This window comes from Lithobates pipiens, unplaced genomic scaffold (assembly GCF_037356315.1).
Source record: "Lithobates pipiens isolate NorthernLeopardFrog02 unplaced genomic scaffold, aLitPip1_a1.2 Scaffold_19, whole genome shotgun sequence".
NCBI classification, from domain to species: domain Eukaryota; kingdom Metazoa; phylum Chordata; class Amphibia; order Anura; family Ranidae; genus Lithobates; species Lithobates pipiens.
Window position 1 is genome coordinate 56,475,023 of NW_027507764.1, and position 23,313 is coordinate 56,498,335.

At 43.8% G+C, this 23,313-nt stretch overlaps 1 protein-coding gene across 4 annotated transcripts in view; it reads left to right on the plus strand.

Moving 5' to 3' along the window:
* Window positions 1-23,313, plus strand: part of SGCE (sarcoglycan epsilon) — a 131,430-nt gene that overhangs the window by 36,786 nt on the left and 71,331 nt on the right. For all 4 annotated transcript variants that reach the window (XM_077490768.1, XM_077490769.1, XM_077490770.1 and 1 more), the window contains exon 3: window positions 857-1,014. In XM_077490768.1, the coding sequence (XP_077346894.1) occupies window positions 857-1,014 (158 nt within the window). The remainder of the gene's footprint in view (window positions 1-856; window positions 1,015-23,313) is intronic.

Below are 23,313 nucleotides of genomic sequence, written 5' to 3' on the forward strand. Positions count from 1 at the left end.
ACGCGTTTTGTGGCTTACCTGCCACTTATCAGGACCAAGCACCTGTACTGTCTATAATGGAATTATTAAGGAGATAAGAAAAATAAAATTAAATAAATTGAGGTCCTGACCTCAACCCAACAGAACACCTTTGGGATGAATTAGAGTGGAGATTATGAGCCAGGCTTCTCCTCCACATCAGTACCTGACCTCACAAATGCACTTCTGGAAGAATGGTTAAACATTCCCATAGCTCAACCCCTGAAAAACAACCCAACACCATAATCCATGTCTTACTGCATTGTGGCCCGAAGCCAACCAAAAGAGGGGTTCTACCTCTGTAACCAAGGATAACCAATAACAACCAGGTAATGGGGTGAGGAAATAACTTGAAATTGGATTATCTCATGGTGAAGAGCCTCTACGGCCATGGTCAAAGGAGCAGTCTCATGAGTCACATGGGCAGGCTGTAGAGGTCTCCCATCAATAGTCTAAATGACAAAAGTCCTGACCTCAACCCAATAGAACACCTTTAGGATGAATTAAAGTGGAGACTGCAATCCAGGCCTTCTCCTCCACATCAGTGCCTGACCTCACAAATACACTTCTGGAAGAACGGTCAAACATTCCCATAGACACACTCCTAAACCTTGTGGACGGCCTTCCCAGAAGAGTTGAAGCTGTTATAGCTGCAAAGGGTGGGCCAACTCAATATTGAACCCTACAGACTAAGACTGGGATGTCATTAAAGTTCATATGTGTGTAAAGGCAGGTGTCCCAATACTTGTGACAATATTGTATATGTCCAGCAGTCAAAGTGTATTTAAATATTTATCTAGATCTGCCAACTGAAATAATGTGTTTTTCTTTTGCATAGGAGAGCTAAGCAATGATCCAATCACCTTTAACACAAATTTAATGGGCTATCCTGACCGACCGGGTTGGCTGCGCTACATTCAACGGACCCCTTATAGTGATGGCGTACTATATGGATCTCCAACCTTTGAGAGCGTGGGAAAACCAACTATTATTGAGGTATAAAGTCTTTTTATAAGGTGTTTATAAAGACCATATCCATTCTTTTTTATGTTCTTGTTTGCGTCTTTAGTATATGCATTACTTTTAGAATTTTATTAGAAATATAGCCATTTCCCCTTGCTTTGCAGTTTGGGAGCCGAGAGGGTTAGGGTGGTTTTGAATGTTTTGGGATTGTTCTTTGTTCCTTTTTCTTTTTTTTATGTGTGCAGATCTTACTCGCTAATGCATGAGTATCTGGCTACAGGTTTGGCTGGCTTGTTTAGCCGGCAACTGATCCATTCAAGGGGCTTTTTTCTGCTGTATTGCTGGTATCTACCATTATATGTATTTTTATCTAGTAATCTAACCAACCGATATGGTACACAACTGATAACTATACAAGGTATGCTATGGTTTCACATGTTTGACTCGCCCACACTTTTATGCACTTCTCATGGCACACTGGACCCTAGGTTATGGTTGCCCCCAGCAGGCTTTGAGAACTGGGCTTCACTAGTCATACTTTATTTCTGCTCATGTCTACACTACGTATAGTTTCCTGGAATGTTCGGGGGCTTAACTCTAAAGTGAAACAGTCCCTTATGTTTGAATATCTGGCAAGACATAATCTGCATGTGATCCTTCTCCAGGCAACCCACCTCCATGGATCTAGGGTCATGGCCCTTAAGAGAGCGAAAATTGCATACGCCATCCACTCCACGTACTCTACGTACGCTAGGGGTATATCCATCCTCATAGTGAAATCAGCACCCATCAGCATTAAACATATCAAACTCGATCCTAATGGTTGCTTTGTAATTGTCGTGCTTGAACTCCCAGGTAAGCCATACACAGTGGCTAGTATATATGCTCCACCACCCTTCACTAAACTGTTTTTTTGACCGGGTGATGAGCTCCATACTGGCAATAGCGGAGGGCCCTTTATTAATAGCGGGAGATTTTAATACAGTACTTGATAACTCTATTGATAGGTTCCGTTGCTCTACACTGCACCCCATACCCTTGGGTTCTTTCTGACTCAATTTGATTTAGTAGAGGCCTAGAGATGGAAGCATGTGGATAAGAGAGAGCTTTCGTGTCAGTCAGAATCACACAGTACCTTATCTCGTATTGATCTCTGTCTAGTCTCATCAGACTTGCTCAATATGATGATTGAGGTGAAAGTGGTTGTAAACCCTTACAAACCACTTTGACCTACAGGTAAGCCTAGATTAAGGCTTACCTGTAGGTCCAATAAATATCTCCTAAACCTACACGGTTTAGGATATATTTGGCGAAAGACAGGCACCGCTGTCTATGGCGCATGCGCCGTACACAGCGGCGCGCAGGCGCACTGAGTGCGCCGCGGTCAATGGCGATATGCGGCTCCCGTGCGCATGCGCGGGAGTGACGTCATCACGGCTTCGCCAAATGACAGCGGCAGAGCAGCGAGACCCACGAGAAGATGGATGCACCGGACTACAGGGGACAGCGGTGACTTCGCTGGCTCCTGTGTCAGGTAAGTGACACATAATGGGCTACTATGCGATGCATAGTAGTCCATTATGCTTTACCTTTGCAGGGAATGAAAGAAGAAGTAAACCCATCAGGGTTTAATTCCTCTTTTAAGTATCTCCCTAGGGCGGTATCTGATCCCTCTCCTTTAATGGTAGTCCTTGCCCTGGACTCCCCCTCCTCCTATAGGATGTGGAGATTGAGTCCTTTGGGGCTAGCTGACCAGGCCGTTGTGGACCAAAGTATGGCCGAAATGAAATCATATTGGATAACTAACAAGAAGAGCGCCTCCTTCCCGGTGGTCTGGGATGCTTTTAAGGCCACCACACGTGGCTCTTTTGCTGCAGCAATTGGGCAAGCCCGCAGAGCATCTCAGTCCAGACTGGTGGATGCCGAAAGGGGTCTCAGGGAGGCGGAAGCTGCATATTCTGCTGCCCCCACCCCTGAGACACACATGGCCTGGAAGCACAGGGCCAGGGAACTAGACTTGGTACTTTTGGAGCGCACCCAGAAGAAGTTGCTGTATCAGAATCAGCAACTCTTTGAGTTCGGTGACAAATACGGTTGCCTACTGGCTTATCTCTCCAGACCTGACTATCAGCCATGTAGCATCCCGAGAATTAAAAACTCAGAGGGAGTAGTGGTAGAACAAAACAAAGAGATAATGGATGCATTTGTCGCATTTTATTCCTCATTATACACTACCAGAGCTCATTACACGATTGTGGAACTGGATGACTACCTATCTGATATCTCGCTGCCAAGACTTCAAGATCATCAGGCTTCACTTCTTGATGCCCCTCTAACGACTGAGGAAATTGGGGAAGCCATACAATCTTTTGCCAGAAATAAAACACCAGGGTTGGATGGATTCCCCATCGAGTGGTATATGCACTTCAGAGAACTACTAATACCTCACCTACTGAGGGTATATAATTTTGCTATGAAAATGGGACAGTTACCGCCCTCTATGTCAGAGGCGCTGATTGTCCTCATTCCCAAACCCCATGAAGATCACCTGCTCTGTGAATCGTATAGACCGATTTTGCTCATTAATTCAGATATCAAGATTCTGGCCAAGGTGCTCGCCCGGCGACTGAACACAATCATCACTGCTATTATTGGAGCGGACCAAACTGGGTTCATCCCTGGCCGATCGACCTCCATCAATTTGCATAGGCTTTTTACTAATCTGCAAGTCACTCATGATAATGTGGGATCTCGGGCAGTATTGGCCTTGGACGCACACAAGGCATTTGACTCGGTCAAATGGCCATACCTGCTGGAAGTTTTAGCAAAATTCGGATTCGGCAATACCTTTATCGGGTGGGTGCAACTACTCTACTTGAAGCCCACCGCTAGACTAAGAGTAAATGCAGCCGTGTCTGATCCCTTTCTGATAAAGAGAGGCACTAGACAGAGATGTCCCCTGTCGCCGCTGCTATTTGCATTGACGATAGAACCTCTGGCAGCACTAATAAGATCCAGTGGGGAGGTAGTGGGACTGACGATTGGGGGTCTGGAAGAAAAGGTATCTTTGTACGCTGATGATATGTTAAATTACCTGTCGGACCCCCAATCGTCTCTCCCAGCCCTGTTAGAAATTATTCTGAGGTTTGGTCACTTTTCTGAGTTCCAGGTCAACTGGGACAAATCCCTTCTATATATGATAGACCAAGCAACGTCGATATTGCCACCTCCCTCCTGTCCCTTACAAATAGTCAGCTCCTTCCGATATCTGGGGGTTATGATACAACAACCAATCTCCTCCTACATCAAAATTAACCTAGATCCTCTTATCGGAAGACTAAGAACCACATTAAAGACATGGACCAACCTCCCCCTAACACTACTAGGTAGGATAAACATTTTTAAAATGATCTTTTTACCACGATTTCTGTACATCCTGAGTAATTCGCCAGTATATGTCGCTAAGGTCACATTTAACCACTACAATACAGGGCACTTTCGCCCCCTTCCTTCCCAGCCCAATTTTCAGCTTTCAGCGCTCTCGCACTTTCAATGACAATTGCGCGGTCATGCTACACTGTACCCAAATGAAATTTTTATCATTTTGTTCGCACAAATAGAGCTTTATTTTGGTGTTATTTATTCACGACTCCGTTTTTTATTTTTTGCGATATAAACGCAAAAAAAACAATATTTTCTTTTTTCTATTTTAAAAGAAATACAATAAAATCAAATTTTGTCATAAATTTAAGCCAAAATGTATTCTGCTACATGTTTTTGGTAAAAAAAATTCCGTTAAGTGTATAATAATTGGTTTGTGTGATCACGGACATATGTACGCAAATGATCATGTACATATGTGTGCAGATAATCATTGGAACATGTGATTTTAGTGGGACATATATTGGGGGACATGTGTTTTTATTATTTGGGGACATGTCTTTTTATTATTTGGGGACATGTGTGTTTTGGGGACATATGTGGTGACATGTGTATTGTGGTGACATGTGTGTTTACACTGTGTGGTGTGTTGTGTGTTTACACTAGACTGGTGATCAGTTAGTAAAAAGCTGTAAAAACAGCTCATACTCACTGATCACCAGCCGGCTGCAGCGATCTGCTCTCCTCTCCTCAGCAATGACTTCTGTGTGAGGAGAGGAGGAGCCGATTGCCTAGCAACCGGCTGTTTGTTTACATCACATGACGGCCGTGATTGGACACGGCCGTAATGTGATCAGGAGGGCCAATCACAGAGCCCTCCTGCCGATCCAAGATGCGCCATGTCCGGGTGACACGAGCACATCGGGATTCCTGAACGTCCTCTCAGAAGTAGAGAGCTCCCACCCGGCCAATGTACATATACGGCCGAAGTGGTTAAGGAAATAGACTCACTTCTTACCACCTTCATTTAGAGGGGGGGAGCAGTTAGGATCGGGAGAAACACCCTACAGTTGCCAGTAATGGAGGGCGGACTGGCTTTACCTTGCCTTCAAACCTATTATATCGCCTCGCAGTTGGCCCACGCACACTGGTGGTTTTATCCTGAAACCAACAATGCGGCCACTGCCCTGGAGGCAGCTATACTCACCTCCTATGAGTCCCTTCAAAACCTGATTCATCATATGTCCCTTAGAGGGAGAGAGGGAATGACTATACTAGCAATGACCCTACGGATTTTTAGGCTCACTAAAATGCTGGCATTCAGCGAACGCAATACCTACTCACCAAATACTCCACTATGGGGAAATCAAAATTTGCAGGAATTCTACCGCAGAACTGATGGGGGATTTTGGTCTACACGGGGGGGTGAAACCGATCATGCACCTATTTTCAAATAATGTGTTCTGCCCATTTGAGGAATTTCGTCGGGAATATAACCTACCCAATACGGCCTACTTTCTATATTTGCAGATACGTCACACTGCTGCAACGCAATTCGGCCTTCGTAACATAGTTGTTTAACTCTCTCCGCTAGAACGATTACTGACCGATTCTTCTCACACTAAACTAGTTTCATCATATTATAGATCCCTCCTACATTCTACAACTCATAGGCTTAGCAGTACGGCCGATAAATGGAGTGCTGACATCCCTGAATTGACGGAGGACATCTGGCAGGAAGTTCTTCCTCTCCAGGTCCCCTCAGTCCTTTCTTCCTGTGACAAGGTGATACAGACAAAATTGTTATACAGATCCTACTTTACACCATGTTTACTATACAAATTAAATAGATTGCCCTCTGCATTATGCCCTCGATGTGGTACGGTAGATGGCACGTTCTTTCATATGATGTAGGAGTGCACCCTGATTAGGAAGTTCTGGTCGGAGGTCACGGCCTTCATCAGCTCCTTGGCTCAGATACCCAATATCTGCAACCCTCTACGGTGCTTACTGGGATATATTGATGATGAAGATATACCTAAAAATGTACAAACCTTTCTGCGCATAGTATTATTCTATGACAAGAAATCGATAACCATCCACTGGAAGTCTCAATCCTCACCTAGTATAGCCTTTTGGATCACTACCAGTAATCATGCAATACCATTATATAAGTTGACGTATGAGACCAGAGGATGCCCAAAAAAATTCCTTAAGATTTGGGGCTCTTGGGTCAGCTCTGAAAGCAACATACCGGCGACTCCTTGAAAGGCTAAATGAAGCCCCTTGATCATTGATTGGAGTGAGAGGAAATTAAAAAATAACGCATGTCTGTTAGGCTAGTGCACAAGATATGTAAATCACCTGTCACTCACAGCAAGGGGGAGGATTTGACAAAGTTTTTCTCTATTTGTCAAGATTTATCTCAATCAACAATAAAAGATGATTGCTCAGAGATGGATTAACACTTTGTGGCAAGACTGGGCTCAAATGATAGGAAATCTTATACTCTACATTATGACATCAAAAAAAAAAAAATTTCGGGTTTACATTCACTTTAATACATAAACTTAAAAAAACTTAATTTTATTGGAATATTTTTAGTGAAAACTAACACAGTGAATATTTGAACAGTATAAACATCATATTAAAAGACTGGAAATACCTATAACAAAGTAATTTGCTTGATTTACACTTAAAAAGTCAACACCGCATGAAAGTTGTGAAAATAATCACAGATTTTTACAAACTGTCAGTAAATTTGCTGGCGGTTGGCAACACTGCTGCCATTATTGGGAGTCCCTGTAGTCACTCCTGCCAAAAATGGAAGCCCCGGGATCCTTCCAGCCTGGATGCCCAGTGCCATGGCCACCGTGACTGCCATAACCATGCTCAGTGGGTGTAAGGGTTAATCCTGTGTCTAGGGTGGTCCCTTCAACCTCTCAGACCTTAGATCCAATGTATTGTATAAATTCAGATATATCTGGAATCAATTCTCGAAGGACAAATAAAACCACACACACACCATGGCGTCCTTCAAGAACTAATTGTATTGAGATATTACAAAGCAAATGATATAGGGTATTTTACGTCATACAGAATAAGACATGCGCAGTAGACATCAAGACGATTACAGCTGGTCAAGACAAAAACGCTATTGTTCTTTGTTCTAAGCTAGCTGAATTAATATAAGAAAAGATACATAATTCCTTCTGTAGCTAAAAGATGCTGAGAAACAGTGTGAAGGTTATAGATAAGTGTGTGAGAACACATGAGTTAGAAGAATCTCATGTTGAGACAGTTATCTGAGAAGTTAAAGGGGTGTTCAAACTGTACATATTGTGAAATGGAAGTTTGTGAATATTAAGATGGCTGACAGAAACAAGATGGATTCTTAACATAACCTTTCAACCCCCTCTTAAGTCATGGAATGACTTCTACAGATCCGCAGCCTCCTGAAATCTACGGTTCTTGCTACGTTTGTTATATTCTTTTACATAAAGCTGCAGATATTGTGTATATGCGTGAGAAGGTTGGTCTGGTGTAGTACACTTGCTAATACAAAGTAGAATAAGCTTGAAAATCAGGTAGCCTATCAATCCTAACAATAGTACTATGATAATCATAATCACTATGTCCTTTAACCATGAAAACATTCCACCTAAACCCAAACTAGAAAAGGGGTTCCATCCATAATTACCTATGTCCCTTGCTTGTTTCATTAATTCATTTAACTGTGTTCGGTGTTGATTAATAACATCATAGTAGTCTGGGATTTCCAGGCTGGTATTGTGAAACCATGTACAACATTCATAATCTTGGGTCATTTCGCATAAACCTGTCAGAGCTGCACTCATGCTTTCAATAGCTAATTCGTGTAACTCTAGTTGTCTTCTAATTGCTTTGAGCTCGACATTGAATAGTCCTATATCTTGGGAGTTTTTTTCCATAACATCATTTATTAAACTAGTGTAGTTATTTAATTTGTCCATCATGGTTATGCCCCATCCTGTCCAGGATGGAAACCATGTCCATGACTTATCTGAAGTAGAAAACATAGGTGGGGTTTCTCTCTTGTATTTATAAGTTAACCTATGTACTGGACTTGAAGTAACTTGTATGTGATGTTCCTGATTCTGGCCTAGGGCTGACAGGACTGGTACCAACTGTGCTAAATAACACCATCCTTTCACTCCTGCGGGGATCCATGGGTAACAAATTTTAGCACAGCATACATATGTATTGTTTCCCAATGAAAAACTTCTTAGAGAACTACGTTGGGGCTCAGTTCCAGCCTCAAATGCAGCACTAACAAGTTTACTCACAAGTATCCCAGAGGTTGTGTTCCTGTATGTAGTAAGTTCACTAATGGTGTTGTTAAGGGATTGATTTTTGTAACTACACATATGACCTATGATAATGTTACTGGTGTGGAAGGGAATACCCTTTGAAATGTTAAATACAGACTTGGAACACATACCTATTCCGTTGGATGTATTGCCTAACTGAACACACCACTCAGGTAAAACATAATACTCTGATTGCGGTACCCTTCCGAGACATTCTTAATACTTAAGACTAGAGTATTTTCCAATAATGACTTGAGGTTCAGAGGGACAGCTAAGAGTGGGATTTTAGCAGTTTCTGGGTGCAACTTACTACAAATCCAGCATTTTTCATATCCTGACTTTCTAGCATAAGCATATTTAAATTTTAACAGTAACATTTTTCCAGAAAAACTTGTTTCTTTGATCAATTCATTAGAGACATCTCTTTTACTGCGATTTCTGAGGTGAAAGTCAGTATGGTTGGTGTGTATTTCGCTTTTACCACATATGAGTTTCAAGGCACCTAAGTCTTCAGGATGAAAAATACAGTTAGTTATTATCCACACTGGGACAAAGATCAGAAGTAGAAACATCACCAGAAGGCAAAAGGCCTTCCCAGAAGTCTGTGGTGAAATGAGTGACATCACTGTCCTTTATGTCTGTGCTTGTCTTTTGAGGACTTAAAACACCTGCTTCACCTCTTTTCAGCCTTTCTTGAATTCCTGGGCTTAGATCAACCTTCTTTACTCTGCTGGCATGGATCCAAGTAGGACTTTCCTCTGTAAGGATGGCGGTCCTGGTGACGGCTACCACTTTGGTCACTGGTCTGAATGGAACCTCTTGCGGCTTTCGACCTTTCTGAAGCCTCTGGACCACAACTTGATCACCGACCTGGAACGGGTGGGTTGGTACCTGTGAAGAAGAAGGAGAGGTGCGAGCAACTCTTCTTTCGACAATATCAAGAGTTTCAATCAGTTTTTTTACATATTCCTCCTGTATTTGTTCCAAATCACCTTTCTCTACCATCAAGGGATGATTAGCCCACGGTGTGGGGAATGGCCTACCCATGAGTACCTCAAAGGGGGAATAACCCGTCACACTGTGAGGGGTCATTCTGATTTCAGCTAATACAGCTGGGAGAACTTTTTTTCCACTTGCCAAAATTCCCACCCGTAGCTTTCCTTATCCTGTCTTTAATTGTTCTATTCATTCTTTCTACAATTCCTGAACTCTGTGGATGGTAGGGGAGGTGAAATTTCCAGTCTATTTTTAGTACTTTTACAAGATCTTGGCATATTTTAGCTGTGAAAGCTGGGCCATTGTCTGAATTTATTTGCAATGGACACCCCCATCTAGGAATAATTTCCTGTGTGAGGATCTTCACTACAGTTTGTGCGTTTTCATTGTTGGTGACAAAAATTTCGGGCCAGCGTGACATTATGTCCACGATAACCAAAAGATATTGTTGTTTCTTTCCTTCTTTGGGCATATGTGTAAAGTCTATCTGTAAATGGGTAAACGGTGTTGTTGGGTATTCAAGATGTTCATGCTTTGATTTCTTTGGGTTTGTTGGATTGTTCCTAATGCAAGTGACACATCTCCTTACAAAAGCTTTGACTAGATTAGGTAATCCTGCAATGAAAAAATCTGCATCTAGAAGTTCACATGTGGCCTGCCATCCCTTGTGACCCAGTCCATGGTATTGTGCAATGAACAGGGGGGCGCTAGCAACAGGAATACACGGCTTCCCCTCTTTGCAGATTAATCCTGTTTTAGGATCCTTTTGTACCATCCCATCACAGTTCCATTGCGCAATATCATCAGGGGTGGCAAAAGCCTGCAGTTCTGTGAGCCAATGTGTCTCTTTCAGGGAACATGGCTGAGGTGTTAGCATGGGCATTTGAATGTTTGCCTTTTGTGTAGATGCAGCTTCTTTAGCTATTCTGTCAGCTAGTGCATTACCTTTGGCTATATCAGTCATTTGGCCTGTATGTGCCTTACAGTGCATGATAGCTAGTTTTGAAGGCAACTGAATTGCATCTAGTAATGCTGTGACTAGGTCAGAGTGTGAGATGCTCTTTCCATCTGCTGCCACATATCCTCTGCAAAGCCATATTACACCATGGTCCCAAACCACACCATGAGCATACCTGGAATCAGTGTAAATGTTTACCTCTTTTCCTGCAAACAGCTGGCATGCACGGGTTAATGCTATCAACTCAGCAGCTTGTGCAGACTGATAGGGTATTGGATTGGCCTCGAGGACAGTATCCGGCAGTTGGACAACAGCATATCCTGCATGATAGACATTATCACTTGGTCTGCTGCAAGAGCCATCAACAAAAACTGTTTGTGCAGTAGGAATTGGTACTGAAAGCATATCTGCTCTAGGTGAAGTGTCCTGATGTATTGATTGTATACAGTCATGAGGTGGTGGTAAGTCATCCTGTTCTCCTTTAAGACCTAATAAGGCATTCAAAATTGGAGCTGGGCCAGAGTTTATGTTTGAACTTTTTATTTTCAGGTTTGGATTGGACAGGAGGATGACTTCATACCCACTCAAACTTTGTGCTGATATATGCTAAATATATAAAATTTTAAAAAATGTGGTAACGCTGTGTGAGATATATAAAGTAGTGTTATGGCCCAAGGTAAATGGTGCTGCCAACTCTGCAACCATAGAACAAGAAGCCAACGCTTCAAGCTTCAACGAGACAAGCAGGCATGCCTTGCACCTGTACTGGAACCACCTTTGAGAAAAAAGCTACAGGGCGCAGTCTCCCACCATGTTCCTGGGCCAGTACTCCTGCCATGGTTCTGCAATTTTCCCTAGCAAACAAGTGAAACATTTTGCTAAAATCAGGGAGGCCGAAGCTCGGGCTGGTAACCATTGCACTTTTCAACATGGTAAAAGCATTTAACATTTCATCAGACCATTTTACAATATCAGACATTTCAGAGAGGGTTGCTTGTCTCAATATATTGTCATAGAAAGAACAGTCAGGTATCCATTGGCGGCAGTAACCAATCATTCCAAGAAAGGTTAGCAGGTCTTTCTTGGTAAGTGGGCGGGGCAGACCCACTATAGCAGGGGGGTCCAAACTACGGCCCTCCAGCTGTTGCAGAACTACACATCCCATGAGGCATTGTAAAACTCTGACATTCAAAGACTTGACTAGGCATGATGGGGATTGTAGTTCCTGAACAACTGGAGGGCCGTAGTTTGGACACCCCTGCACTATAGCAACAGTTCTTTTGTGACTGACTTTCCTAACTCCCGGAGACAGCACAAAACCTAGGTACTCAACCTCCTGTTTACACCATTGTAATTTTTTCTTAGACACTTTGTGACCACACGTATGTAACCATTTCAATAAGGATAGGCTATCAGCTCGGCAGTCCTCCTCTGAAGAACTACAAATCAAAAGATCATCAACATATTGCAACAGTACAGAACCATGAGGGGCAGTCCAAGGCCTGAGGGTGGCTTGGAGTACTATAGAATAGACCACAGGTGAGTCTATGTAACCCTGGGGCATTCTACACCAGGTAAACTGGCGATTGTGTTGGTCAATCGACACAGTAAAAGCAAAGAGTGGCCTTGTCTCCTTGTCTACAAGGACAGAGAAAAAAGCATTCTTTAAATCAATCACAGTAAAACATTTGGCTGTTGCTGGAATGGAGGACAGTAGAGATGGAACATCAGGTACAATGGGTGCTATTGGGACTATGAGGTCATTTATGGCCCTCAAGTCCTGTACAAATCTGAAGGAGCCATCCGGCTTCTTTACAGGGTTAACAGGTGTGTTGTATGGAGAAATAATTTCCTCCAGGATTCCATCCTGCAGAAATTTTTTCACCATTGGCACTATGCCATCCATCTTTTCTTTAGAAAGTGGATACTGTTTATGATGGATAGGAAATGCACCTTCTTTGAGAGTGGCCTTGTATGGTGTGCATGAAACAAGTCCTACATCCAGATCTGATGTAGACCAGACCTGGGGGTCTATATCCTCAAAATCTTCTTCACTATTTTGTTGTGACAGCATCAATGAACCTGGTTTGCATGCTACTATAGTGATTTTATCTGAGGAAATGTCTAGACCTCCTTCTGAGTTGGTTCTAATTGTGATTCCTAGTGGCCCAAACAAGTCTCTTCCCAACAAATTTACAGGACACCTTGGTATTATCCTGAAAGAATGTGTGCATATGGTGTACCCTTCATCATCTTCTATTGGTAGGGGTGGAGTCCTATATGTTTTTGTCAGTATCCCATTAATTCCCAAAGAGGGTTCCGCTGGTTCCCATTTGCCTCTGAAATGATCTTCACAAATAGTACTCCTAGTGGCCCCGCTATCAACGAGATAGGGGAGGAGTCTCCTATTTATTGAAATAGCAACCATTGGACTGTCAGTGAAATCATCTGAGACAAAAGGAAAAGCTGGGACACTACCCTCCGGGCCCCATCATTGTTGTTGATTTCCCCATTTGATTGGAAATGTTGGACCTTGTTGGATGGATGCCTGTGGTTGTTGTGTCTGGTTAGGGACAGAGCTGGAATCGGGAGTCTTTCAGTGGGTGTGCCAGGTGTGTCTGGGTACAGCCTAATCACTGCGTGCAGTGCCAATTCCCCCTATTGCCTGGGCTTTCCCCCATGTTGTGCTCTCAGAATGGAGAGTGGGGGAAGGAGGTAGTAAAGGCTGCAGAGAATCGCATGTATGTTTGAGGTTTGGGGTGCACTCCATAATGCAATAGGCTGCGCACACCTATGGTGACTGATATGTTTGCACGGCATCCCCGGCATTACTCCATGTGTGCTTTTGCCTGGCTTGCCCCTACTGGTCGCTGTGGCTTCTATGCTTGTATGGTGTTGCTCCAGACATGCCTGGACTGCATGCTGAATTCTCTTGGGCCGCATGCGGCCTGCGGGCCACAGGTTGGCCACCCCTGAGCTAAAGTTAAAGCTTTCACTCAACCTCAAAATTATTGCATGTGTTATAAGTCAGTATAAAGGGAAAGTAGTGGTGAAACAAAGCACTTGCTGGCTTATCCAATCATATTTTGTATGTTATATTTATGGTCTGCATAGTGAGAGTAATGGGAGTTTAAATATATGTATTTAAATGGAACAAATGAAGCAGTGGCGACTGTTTTTTTTTTGGGGTGGGGGGGGGGGGCGGCTAACCCCCCCCGGTTGGTCGGGTCACCTGAAGTCGGTCAGTCATCAAGCCCCATACTTGCCCCATCTAGGTTGCAGGCAGGCAGCGCTCCTACTGATGACAGATGGCAGCTTCTATCACATCTCCTCCTCCTCTGCTTCACGGCAGCTTCCGCCATGCATCTCCTCCCTCCTCCTCCTAGGCATCCAATAGGATTGCCTGTCCTTTCAGGCAATTGGGTGAGGGGTCTCAGGACCCACTTCCTGATTGGCCGGGGGGAGGATCAGTGTGAAAATAGGGAAATATCCATTTGCTATTATCACACAACTGTCACTGGGTAGGCTTTTATGAAGCCTATTAGAGCCTCAGGCTCTAATCACATGTTTCAACCCCTCCCCCTGTTTCAACCCCTCCCCCGACCCCCCAATAGGAATCCAGGGGTCCAGTGCCCTGCATGTAGATTAGAGGCCAGCAGGGATAAGGGGGGTGGTGCCCATGCGCTCCTAATGGACAGGCCGCCACTAAAATTAAGTGTTCCAAGAAGTCTCTTCTTCTGTCCAGCTGGGGACCAGAAGAGAGGGGAGAATGTTGGGAGCTCATCTTTCATATTATGGTGTAAAGGTGATTTATCCTTTAATTGTTATTGAATCTGTGCACCACCAGCTCATTCTGCTTTTCTGTGTGTGCATGCCCTTTAGAAGTGCAGGGTGTCGGCATGATGCCTTCATCCTCCGAGCGTGTTTCTTCTCAGATAATTCATCAGGAGTGGTTGTGTTCTTGTTGTTACATTCATCTTTAACCACTACAATACAGGGCACTTTCACCCCCTTCCTTCCCAGCCCAATTTTCAGCTTTCAGCGCTCTAGCGCTTTCAGTGACAATTGCGCGGTCATGCTACACTGTACCCAAATGAAATTGTTATCATTTTGTTCGCACAAATAGAGCTTTATTTTGGTGGTATTTATTCACGACTCCGTTTTTTTTTTTTGCGATATAAGCGCAAAAATAGCGGAAATTTGGAAAAAAAACTATATTTTCTTTTTTCTATTTGAAAAGAAATCCAATAAAATCAAATTTTGTCATAAATTTAAGCCAAAATGTATTCTGCTACATGTTTTTGGTAAAAAAAATTCCGTTAAGTGTATAATAATTGGTTTGTGTGATCACGGACATATGTACGCAAATGATCATGTACATATGTGTGCAGGTGATCACGTACATATGTGTGCAGATAATCATTGGGACATGTGATTTTAGTGGGACATATGTGGGGGACATGTTTTTATTATTAGGGACATGTGTTTTTATTATTTGGGGACATGTATGTTTTGGGGACATGTGTGTTTTGGGGACATATGTGGGGACTGTGTTTGTACTGTGTGGTGTGTTGTGTGTTTACACTACACTGATGATCAGTGAGTAAAAAGCTGTAAAAAGCAGCCCATACTCACTGATCATCAGCCGGCTGCAGCGTTCTGCTCTCCTCTCCTCAGCGGTGACTTCCGTGTGAGGAGAGGAGAGCCGATTGCCTAGCAACCGGCTGTTTGTTTACATCGCATGACGGCCGTGATTGGACACAGCCGTCATGTGATCAGGAGGGCCAATCACAGAGCCCTCCTGCCGATCTGAGATGTGCCGTGTCCGGGTGACACGAGCACATCGGGATCGCGCCGCTGCGCGGGCGCGCGCGCGCGCGATCCCGCTACTCCTGAAGGACGTTCCTGAACGTCCTATCAGGAGTAGACGGCTCCCACCCGGCCGTATATATGCATTGGCCGGGTGGGAAGTGGTTAAAGTGGTTGTAAACCCATATACCCAGTGAAGTGACCAGCCTCAGGTGATACACAGGGATGAAACATATCCTCCTACATAAATTGTACCTCTTTATCTGCAGTCTTCTCTTCTCTACATTCATTCAAAGTCCAGAATTTATAAAGCTTGTCTGAGGGTTCAGATAAAAGTGGATGGAGAACTAAAGTTACATTCTGCAGAGCTCAGCAAGGGGAGCTTTAGGAGCTGATTGGAGGGACGGGATACCCAACAACATAGCTCACAGGAACAGAGCTGAGGCTGACAATCACAGGCTGTGTGCTGGAGCTCCCTGTCACCTTTTTTCTGTTAGTGACAGGAAAACTTGTCAGAAGTGACTTCTGCTGATAGCAGAGAAGCCAAGCAGCAAACAGAAATGACACTAAGTTCTTTGGATTGAGACAAGTACACACTATAGAGGGATATGCTTTGTTCATATTTCATGTCTGAGGTTTACAACCACTTTATGTCTGTGGCAGAGGGTGCAGAGGATAGAATTCAGGTTGGTACACATTCCATGGCACTTATCTTCTAATTTGTATCTAAAGCCAAATGTTTTGTTTTATTTGTGCATAGAGTAGTGAGGGTTTAGACCCTTATCAGGTTTTTTTGTTGCAGTCTGTATTATCCGATGGCAGGATTCCTCCTCTCTATCTTGGATGTGATGTAAGTGACCCCAGGAAGGCATGGAGCTGTCACTCAGCTGTCACTCAGATAATTAGACACTCCTAGAAGAGGAGAGGACTGCAGTGTCCAAGGAAGCATAGAAACTCGCTGAAAACTGAGCATGTGCAGAGCCGCCAACACTACTCTGCAAAATCCTTAGCTGAATTGGGGACATGGACAGGAGGGGGAGATAGAGAGCAGCAGGATCAACCAGGTCTTTTGCAGAATATAGAAAACAAATCCTATACAGTAGTGACTGAGTGAGTATGAAAAGCATGTAATACGTTTATTGATAATTTTTTGTGATTAAGCATTTTATGCTGTGGCTTTAGTGACACTTTACCTCTTCCCCAAAAAAAAAAAAAACACATTCGAAGGCACATTGCAAGTAAATAAAAAGTGATTTATGAAAAAAACTCTAAGGCCGCGTACACACGGGCGGACTGTTCGTCCAACTTTGTCCGCTGAACAGTGTTTGGGCGGACAGTCCGCTCGTGTGTGGGCTTTCAGCGGACAGTTTCAGCGGACAGTTGGACGGACAAGGTTTTTCGGAAATTCCGTAAAACTGTCCGCTGAAACCTTGTTTCAGCGAACAGTCCGCTCGTGTGTAGGCTTGTCCGTCAAACAAAGTTGCGCGCATGCTCAGAAAGGATTTTCACGCCGAAAGTTATAATGCAGTGTATAGGACGTCGTATTTTTCGTCCTGACGTACGTGCCGTTCACGTCATCGCGCACGGTTTCAGCAAACTGTTCGTCCGTCGTGTGTGGCCATGTCCGTCCATGCTAAGTTTGAGCGGACTGTTTGCCGAAACTGTTGGACGGACAAAGTTGGGCGAACAGTCCGCGCGTGTGTACGCGGCCTAAAAGTATACTTTTTTTTGTGCTTTTGAGTGCAATTTTGGTGACAGAAAAAAAAATGAAAACACGTAACAGATCACGATCTCATCTTATGTACATGGCAGCTGTCAAGAACGTTGAAGTTTACAGCTGAGCTAGCAATGGGAGCGCAGCTGGGTCCCGGCATGATACTCGGAGTAATCTTTACTTTTTCACTATACAAATCCTACAAGGGCCAACGTGGATTAAAATTTGACAGAAAAGAAAAAAAAAACAACAATATTGGTTATAGAAGTCAGAAGCTGGGCTGATATTTGAGAGTAATTTTTAAGGGAGATAAAATGATTCCCTTGGTAAGTGTAAGTGGGAATAAAATGAACCCTGTGAATAAACACAAAATTAAACTCTAATTAAGTCCATATAGTATCCTATGAAAGTTGATAAATTGAAAGTTGAAAAGTCCATAAAGAAATAGTAATGAAAAGGGATAAACTGGATCGAGAGAAAAGAAAACGTGTTCCTCGTGACGTCAGTATTGGGTGAATATACAATACGACCACCACCGGTTGTAAGAAGGCTTACCGGAGTGAAGAGACTCAAATGGTCATATGCTCAATGAGTCAGCAAGGCTTATGGTGTAAACACCAGTACATGGGACATCCGCACCTATACTACTGGCCAGAATGCAAGATGATCCCTCCATTCAATGAATGGCAAAGATGGGCAGATCACAGATGTAGCCAGCAAGATGGGCAGAGTCTCCTGTGTAATCAAGCAGTGTAACCAAAAAATAAAAATACTCAACATAGTGTGAACCCAAAAGAGTAATATAAAATTGAATAAAATTGGGAACACTCACATTTGGATAGATGAAGTGCTTGTAATGAACAGTATAGCAGCAGCAAGGCTCGTCCCGACATGTTTCGTCTAAGGAAACATCATCTGGGTTGACAAAACGCGTCAGTACAAGCCCTGCTGATGCCATTGCCTTCTTACAACCGGTGGTGGTCGTATTGTATACTCACCCAACACTGACGTCACGAGGAACACGTTTTCTTTTCTCTCGATCCAGTTTATCCCTTTTCATCATTCATTGTTTATGGACTTTTCAAATTTCAATGTATCAACTTTCATAGGATACTATCACTATTCACATTGTTTTATATCACTTTCTACATACACACGATTTTGTACTGGCTGCTGGAATTAGGAATAAGTATTCGTGATAATTGATTATTTACCAAAAAATACTTGTCAGGAAAGGCTGGCTGGGGACAGTGGTCCGTCACCTGTCTGTGCGCGCCTGCGGGTGCCTGGTGTGCGTTCGCGCGCGCGGCTACCGGCGCCAGGCGGGCTATTTAAACCCAGTTCTCCCTTCAGATCTTGCTGCTTGATCTACAGCGTTCCTGAGACTATTACCTGAATCTGATCTGTTTGTGTATTGACCCGGCCTGACCTGTGACCTTCCCTGCCTTCTGCCTGCCTCTGACCTCCGGCTTGTCTACAACTCTGCACCTGTCTCATCCTCTGGTCCATCCGTGCTCATCCGTTACCCGGCCTGTTCCACGTTCCTGCCTCTGCCTGCTGCATCTGTTCCTGTACTGACTGTCTGGTTTGACCCGGCTTGCCTGACTTTTCTGCGTGCCTGCCCCTGAGTGATCCACCTCTTTCTGTTGGTCTCCTGCTTGTCTACTGGTTCCTGTCCGCTGCCACTGGGGCCTGCTTGTCCAGCTACAGTTCCTGAAGTCAGCCTGATCCATCCTCCGGCTGTTGATCCTGCCAGGCACTCGTGCTACCTTAGACTCCCGTGCCTCCTGTCACCATTATCAGGGGCCGTGAGTCGGGGATGCAAGAGAGGTCTCCTTCTGCATTCCAGGCTCACCACTAGGTACGTGACAATACTCTTGCGCCGCTGGTCTGCTTACATTGATGGCGGGGCTATGCTATGAGTGTCGGGCAGAAGATCACTGTGACAGATCCAACTACAGGGTGCACTTTTGCCTACTGACTATGGTCCCTGGCTTTTGAGGGGGCTCTATTCTTGGGAGGTGTGTGCCTGGGGGACCCTTGGAGTGGCCATGTCTCCCCAAAACACACAAACTCTGGAAATCTAGGACCTAGATACAAATTTGGGGCCTTTGTGCCCAAACCAGCAATGACTTTAGACTATGAGATTCAGAGCAGATGTTAATATAATCAACTCAAAACAACCTAATTTCTGGGGTCTCCTGCTATAGTCTGCTTACTAAGGTGTCTTTCCCCCATCATTTCTCCATTGTGTGCCTCCTAGGTTATGAATTCTAATTGTTAATTGAGTCACCTATTGTTTCTGTCTGCTAATCCTTTAGAGATTTGGATGGCCCTAGGTTTTTTTACTGGGGAACTGGTGCCAAATGGTCTGGGTGGGCACTGAGTCACCTAGGCTTGTCTAGGTAACTAGTTAGCTCACTGTTTTATACTTTGGCTGTTTGACGTTGAATACCGTTGTTATGGCAGCATATAGCTATCTTTTAAACAGCAGGCAGTCCGCGTTCAGATAAAAGTGGTCTCTGTGGCGGATTTGCCGCAAGGTTACCTTTATCGGTAGCGGGAGAGGTGGCCTCCCTCCCGCCACTCCCCAGTGGTCTCCGCTGCTTACCGGAGCCTTCGATAGTGGTGGAGACGATCGTGTCCTTTCCCTTCTGAGGCATGGAGTTGAGTGAGGGAAAGATGGCCCTCACTCAGCTCCATACTATTGGGGTCACTTCCACCCAATGGTCTTAAAGGGGAATTTTTATTTTTATTGAAAAAGTGTTTTTTTTTTTTATTGTTTTTAAGTGTAAATGTGAGATGTGAGGTCTTTTTGACCCCCAGATCACACATTAAAGAGGTCCTGTCATGCTTTTTTTCTATTACAAAGGATGTTTACATTCTTTGTAATAGGAACAGTGTAAAAATAAAGAATAAAAAGTCAAATAAAAAAAAAAAAAAATGTTAAGACTCCGTTCCGACGAGCTCCCACGCAGAAGCGAACGCATACGGAAGTCGTGCCCGCATATGAAAAAGGTGTTCAAACCACACATGTGAGATATCGCTGCGATCGTTAGAGTGAGAGCAATAATTCTAGCCCAAGACCACCTCTGTAACTCAAAACTGTTAACCTGTAGAAATTTTTAAACGTCGCCAGTGGAGATTTTTAAGAGTCAAAGTTTGTCGCCACTCCAAGAGCGGTCGCAATTTTGAAGCGTGGCATATTGGGTATCAATTTACTCGGTGTAACATTATCTTTCACAATATAGAAAAAATTGGGCTAACTTTACTGTTGTCCTATTTATAATTTAAAAAAAAAATCCCAAAAAAGTGCGCTTGTTAGCCAGCTGCACAAATACGGTGTGACATAAAGTATTGCAATGACCGCCATTTTATTTTCTAGGGTGTCTGAAGAAAAATATATATAATGTTTGGGGGTTCTAAGTAATTTTATAACAAAATACTGGTTTTAACTTGTAAACAACAAGTTTGAAAAATAGGCCTGGTCCTGAAGTTAATTAGGTTACTGTTTATGTTGGCTGTTCCTTAGCTATGTTAACTATCTTACTGTTTGCATAATGTGATCAAGCTCTTATCTGATTTTGTGTGTTATATACAGTATATTTTGAGTGAGTTTACAATAAAGTAAGTTCCAGTTTGCACCTAAGCTAGTGTCGTCTAGTTCTTGGGTGATCAGCTATTATTCCTGGTTCCAGACTGGAGGAAGCTGTATCTAGGCTGGGTGCCAGGCGTTCCGCCACTAATTTCAGTGCCACTCTGTGAACTGCCAAGTGCCCTGAATCCTGTAGGACACAGGAGACAGTCTCGAAAATCCCAGGACTGCCCGGGACACTAGACAAGTATGTACTTCCAGGTATGGGGAAGCACGTGACTTTCTCCCCTTCCTCTCATGATGCAGCACTCGAGCCATAAGTCCAGTGGACAGACCTGAACACATAGTTTCATAGTTTCATAGTTAGTAAGGTTGAAAAAAAACACTTGTCCATCCAGTTCAACCTGAGTGAGTGTCTACAATTGTCCCTATCCCTGTACATTGCACACTCTCATTGGTCCCTACCCTCAATCTAAGGTCCCCATTCATATACTAGGGCCAATTTTGGACAGAAGCCAATTAACCTACCTGCATGTCTTTGGAACACTGTCATGGAAGGAAGGGAACAATGTGAGCTCCAACATTTTCACACGTGGACCTGAGGGAATTTATTGAAGAAATATTAAGCTGTTGCCCATCGCAGCTAATCAAATCTCTTGTTTCATTTTACAAGTGCAGAGTTCAGAATGAGAAACAAAACCTGATTGGTGGCTGTAGAAAGGCAGCCTATTACTCCTGGACTACTTTGCCCTATATGTGTTTTAAGCTTCCTTGCAGATTTGCTGTGTATGCAGTCAGTTGTTAAGCATGATGTAATGGATGAAACAACCATGAATTATATCCTATAACAACATGTCATTATCGTTCTCGCTGCCACCGCAAATATATTTTTGGCCTTGTCGGAATGTATAGTTTTAATGTAGAAACGTGCAGTGTTCAGTCAGGGGCCCGGGCCGCCCCTGCCTCAGCGAATGATCGCTATAAATGCATACGTGGTGAGCGACAGATGTTAAACTCTCAGAGAAAATCGAATTAATGAGAAACAGGGTACAGCTCGAGCGTAGACGTCTGCGTGCAAGACGCATTCACCCCTCTCTGAAGATTTTATAGCTTAAACTCTATAGACGGGAATAAAGCCCAGGTAGCCAGGGAAATTTCAGAGATGGTCACGCCAGGCGTTAAAAGTATATCTATAAAACATTATATAACATAGGCAAGGGTTAAAGCTACACTCCCGTACAAAAGGTTAAAGACAGAGATAAAATACAGGCTGCCTATAGGAGCTGCTTGAGATTTGTATATCTGTCCATCCAGTCCTGCTATTTACACAGCTCAGTTCTGCCTGGCAGGAAGTGGACCTGATCGTTCTCTGCTGTAATTCCACTTTTTCTTAGAGGTCCCCCCTCAACCTGTGACTGGACAACGGAAAGGCAAGCAGCAGACTAATGAGTTAATCTCCCTGTTACTCTGCTCTCTCTCCTTCTATCATGGGTGTTCCTTGTGTTGCAGTATATCTGATCAGCTCCTCGTGATGCTTTTCCCTCTCCCAGTCTGAGCTCTGCTGTCTAACCGAAGCAGATACTTGCACACAGCCTCTCCTTCAGTTTTCACAACTTGCTCATAATGTGAGGCCCTCTTACGTGTTTCATCCTACTTGGCCTTAATCATAGCTATGATTAAGGCCAAGTAGGCTAAAACGTGTCAGAGGCTGTTGCTTTGTGAGCAAGATGTAACAACAATAAAGTATTATTGGAGGTGATTTTGCATGCTGGTATCTGCTTCAGCTTGATTACTGTGGAACCACAGAGAATGGTTAGGAGGAACCACTGGAGGTGTAACAGTGTACTTCCAGCATACCTCACAACTTTTTGAGATGGAAATGAGGGACACCTATCAGCAAAAGTGTGCAGGCATAGGACACACCCCTTGTCACGCCCCCTTAAAGGAGAATTGTACAAAAAAAAATAAGTTTGGTTTTTACCACTACTATTCCTCTATATTGGCTTTTGGAATCTACAAATGCAGCAATTTAGAAATCGGATGAAAGGTTTAGCACTGGAAAACACTTTTTGATAGATAAAAAGTGCATTTTATATACAAGTATATAGATCAGACCAAAATGAGGGACAAATGAGGAGGAATGAGGGACAGTTGGGAGCTATGCTTCCAGGTCCGTCGGAGCTCTGCTCTACACACCTTAGATCAGCCCAAATGTATGCACATGAGACCTCAAATCAGCCTTTGATGCATGCACCTTCAAACCTCAGATCAACCCCCAATGCATGCACTATAGACCTCAGATCCACCCTCAATGTATGCACTTGAGACCTGAGATTTGTACTCAATGCAAGCACCTTCAGACCTCAGATAAGCACCAATGTGCGCACCTTCAGACCTCAGATAAGCACCAATGTGCGCACCTTCAGATCTCAGATCAGCCGCCAATGCAAGCACCTTCAGACCTCAGATCAGCCACCAATGCAAGCAACTTCACACCTCAGATCAACCGCCAATGCAAGCACCTTCAGAT